The following is a 4,686-nucleotide window of genomic DNA, read 5'->3' on the forward strand; positions in this document are numbered from 1 at the left end:
ACACACTACACCAGACATTGTTTGGTAGCCATCAGAGAACTCTCCAGAATGCCTTCTTGACTAAGCGAGTGTTATCTGTGTCCTGTGCTATATTAAGGACATACTGCTAATAGATTGTAGAACCCATGTTGTTTGATAATGTTAACTAGTAGACTTTAGCATATGGTTTGCTAGGGCCCATTCAGGTATGTATTGATCCAAGGACCACGTGTTGTGGTTCACATTATGCTACTTATGGTCCTTTATGTTTAGTGTATATATATTTATATTTATGAGATGAGACAGGGACTCAGGTCACATATCAATCTAGATAGACAGATAAGTGATTTCACAGCCTGAACACACGTCTGCAACATGATCCGGAACCCTCACGTCTGCAACATGATCCGGAACCCTCACGTCTACAACATGATCCAGAACCCTCACGTCTGCAACATGATCCAGAACCCTCACGTCTACAACATGATCCAGAACCCTCACGTCTACAACATGATCCGGAACCCTCACGTCTGCAACATGATCCAGAACCCTCACGTCTACAACATGATCCAGAACCCTCACGTCTACAACATGATCCGGAACCCTCACGTCTGCAACATGATCCAGAACCCTCACGTCTACAACATGATCCAGAACCCTCACGTCTACAACATGATCCAGAACCCTCGCGTCTACAACATGATCCAGAACCCTCGCGTCTACAACATGATCCAGAACCCTCGCGTCTACAACATGATCCAGAACCCTCACGTCCACAGCTGAGAAGCATCATCATCTGTCCGTACGACCAGAATAAGTTCTAGCAGTTCAGTTCCAAGCACGAGAGGAGTTCTAGAATGTTTCCCGTGATGATGTAACGACAGTGCAGATGTAAAACTGTCAGGTCCCTCCCTCCTCCTTCACATGTACCATTACCAACCCCCTGTATTACCAACCCTCTAGTCTGGCACACAGCCTACTACAGACTATTAATACCTGCTCTGTGTTCCAAATGGCACACCCTATATAGGGCATTATTCAGACTCATTTACACCTGCTGGCTACCACAACGGACACAGAGGTCGAGGGGTTAAATATGTGTCTATCGACATGCTGTTAAAGGTCAGGTTATTAGTGTGTGGCTAAGGAGTGCCTGACCAGAGGGCGTGCCTCAATAGTCTAGACGGGCTTCCTTTCTCTCCTCAGGGGATCAATTCATCCAAATCAGCACTTGTTTTCAGACAGAATGAATGTCAGATGAACTAAGAGTACATTCTAAATGACACCCTATTCCCTATATAGTGCACTACTTTTGACCAGGACTAATTTTGAGCAGCCCTATAGGCCCTGGTTAAAAGTAGTGCACTATCCCCTATAGGCCCTGGTTAAAAGTAGTGCACTATCCCCTATAGGCCCTGGTTAAAGGGAGTGCACTATCCCCTATAGGCCCTGGTTAAAGGGAGTGCACTATCCCCTATAGGCCCTGGTTACTGGTAGTGTACTACATTAGGAATAGGGTGCCACTTAAGACGCACCCTGTCTATCTAAGATGAGGTCATCAGCTTCCAGAGCAGGGAGCCTGATGAGGCCTGATGCTGGCTCTGGTTTCATTAATTACTGGAATTGATTTGGCCAAGTGCATCTGCCGCTCTCTGTTCAGTGCGCTTTCTGCTTATGCAGTGGTCTCTGCTCAGTTTGGCAGCTGCGCGTGTGAGAGGGAGAAGCCTGTGTGCTTCGCGATTTACCGGATCTTTTTTTTCTGCAGTTTTAATTGAAGATCACTCCGCGACCCTCACGATGCAGCGCTGTAGTTCAGCAGCAGATGATGCGCAGTCAGCCAATGACTTGGTATTCTCACTCGCCAGCTGTCATCAAATGTAGTCAAGCTAGCCATACATTCCGACAGCTCAATCGTCATTAAACTGAAATACAGCGATGAGTTTCTCTCTCTTTCATACAAACTTATAACGAGGAGCACCCACAATGTCCTTTGTGTGTGGAAGTGCTTAGTAATGAGTCTCGCATAAGGAACAAATTAATTAAACGACATGTCCTGAGCAAACATCCACAGCATGATGGTATACCCAGGGAGGTCTTTCAGAGCAGGGCTGAATGCTTCAGGAAACATAGCTTCGACAGTGGAAAAGTAAGTCAGCTAGCAAGACATTGTTGTCATTTTATAACAGAAATAAGGGAGTACTAACTAACTCTCATAGTAGTAGATGTGAGTTTCTCTTTCAAACAATCCCCCGGCCTTGTACACAGCCAATAGCTAACCATCGTCAAAACAAGTTAGCTAGCTACTGATAGTGCAACCCTAAGTAACAGTAAAGATGAAAACAAGTCATCATTTTTATTCTTTACTGGAATAAACTGATTGAAGCAAGACGCTGTTTGAGGCAAACCCACACACAGTTCTGGTTTGCTCATCTACAGCAGGAAGCGGTCCTGTTTGGCACCACATACTGATGTGAGTCAGGATTCTCAACTCTAGATTACTTAAAAAAAACAAGTACAGAAAAAGTTTCAAGGCTGAGAATGACCTCAGTGTTACACTGTCTAAAAACAGAGCCCAGAATAGACATGTTGCTGTTAAAATACAATACATATTTTATATTCTGAACTGGAATAAACTGATTGCTCACATCACACAGATATAGAGCAGAAAACACACACACAGTCCTTTTCTGGTCTATATCTGTGTGATGTGATCAGTTTATTCCAGTTCAGAATATAACATGACTTGAATTTTAACAGCAACAGTTCCAACCTAGACTTTCTTTCAACAATAATTTCTACAGTAAGATGTACCGTAGGCCTGATCATTTGTACAGTAAGATGTACCGTAGGCCTGATCATTTCTACAGTAAGATGTACCGTAGGCCTGATCATTTCTACAGTAAGATGTACCGTAGGCCTGATCATTTCTACAGTAAGATGTACCGTAGGCCTGATCATTTCTACAGTAAGATGTACCGTAGGCCTGATCATTTCTACAGTAAGATGTACCGTAGGCCTGATCATTTCTACAGTAAGATGTACCGTAGGCCTGATCATTTTTACAGTAAGATGTACCGTAGGCCTGATCCTTTTTCGTCTTCATCTGTACTGTTACTTAGGGTTGCACGATCAAAAAGTGTGTCTGTTCTGCATCTGTGTGATGTGATCAATCAGTTTGTTCCAGTTCAGTATTTATTGAATTTTAACAGCAACAGTTCCAACCTAGACAGATATGTGTTTTAATGGTGTTTGTCTATATTGCATTTGTTTTAGGTATAATGGCAATGAAATGTACCGATATGTATAGTTGCGTATTTTCCTAAGCTTGGGTCCCAAGAAAACAGAATTTAGTGGGTTATTAATGTCCATTAACTATCTGGCCTGGTTGAGAGCAGAGAGCAACAGGCCCTGCTGTGCCTCATGCACCAGTGTGATGATGACTCAGGGAGTTTTACTCCAGTAGTTGAACATGACCCTGCCTGCCTCACGTCCTCCCTAACACACACACACACACACACTGAAACAAAGAGCAACCACACTATAATACTGTTTCCACAGCAGTAGAGAGAAGACTGTGACTCAACACTGTAATCACAGGTTGACTACAACACACACATCACCAACCTGATTCCAGTTCTTATGTAGGCCTGGATCTTATCACTATTAAATACAAAATAAAGGCAAGGGACAATGTTTCAAATGTCAATGAACCTGTGACCTTTGACCTGTGACCTGGCCCGTGAATAGCAGCACAGCACACAAACTTTCCACAAAACAGTAGAAAGAAAATCCAAACCACAACTACATTAGGCCTATAGTTTATAGTCGGTTGACTTGACAGTGCTGTGACAACACATCTGTGTGTTCGTGTCACTCAGTATGAGCGGCCAGCTAATGGTCGGTCATAGAGGCTCCAGTGTTTCAACACACAAAAGCACCTCTACGGTCACGTGAAGCGTTCCCGGAACAATGGGTTGACAGAGAGACAGATGCGCTGTTGATTTTAGGAAAACAAACTGCCCGTTTGTCTGTTCCCATTTGATTCCCTTGACCTTCTACTGTCTGTCACACAACATGTCCTGGACATCATGACGAAATCAACATGTTGTGTACAAATACGACAGAGAGAGAGAAAAAAAAACACGTTACACCGAAACGTCCATAGATAAAACGTATATCCAAAAACATAATAAAATAATATGCTTTATGTCATAGGCCCCTATATAATTATTTATGTCTAACTTCCTTATGCCGAATTAACAAATCACCATACTACACGATAATATAACACTAGCGGGGATTATGACGTCGTTTCATTTCCCCCTCCGTCTCAGTAACGGTCCTCGATCGACCACCACTATAATAAAACACTTACCAAGAATCGCAAAGCAGGCGATCCCGACAAGGAATGGACATGTTCGAGTCATGTTTCAAGTCCAGAGTTCAGTTTAATGGATAGCACACACCGCTTGTCCAAAGCAGCTGTGAAGGCAGTGCAACAACAACCCCGAAAAGTAAAGATCGACCTTCCTTTTCCTGTTATTCTGTCCCCTTTTATATGGCGGTTATTTAATATTTTTCCATATTCTTGGTCCTGTTTTCGGAGCAGGTTGCAGAAGTCAGACAGTATCGCTCCCTTTCATGTCCTTAATACCAGGAGGGAACGTCCAGTCACGTGAACCAAGCTTTAGAACCACCCAGCACCGT

The 4,686-nt window shown here is 43.4% G+C and overlaps 1 protein-coding gene across 1 annotated transcript in view; it reads right to left on the reverse strand.

The window, feature by feature from the left end:
* Positions 1–4,686, reverse strand: part of LOC139372870 (lysosome-associated membrane glycoprotein 1-like) — an 18,075-nt gene extending 13,389 nt beyond the window's left edge. Inside the window, exon 1 of the mRNA XM_071112723.1 lies at positions 4,355–4,686. Within this exon, the coding sequence (XP_070968824.1) occupies positions 4,355–4,406 (52 nt within the window). The 5' untranslated portion in view covers positions 4,407–4,686. The remainder of the gene's footprint in view (positions 1–4,354) is intronic.

This window comes from Oncorhynchus clarkii, chromosome 18, assembly GCF_045791955.1.
Source record: "Oncorhynchus clarkii lewisi isolate Uvic-CL-2024 chromosome 18, UVic_Ocla_1.0, whole genome shotgun sequence".
Lineage (NCBI taxonomy): Eukaryota > Metazoa > Chordata > Actinopteri > Salmoniformes > Salmonidae > Oncorhynchus > Oncorhynchus clarkii.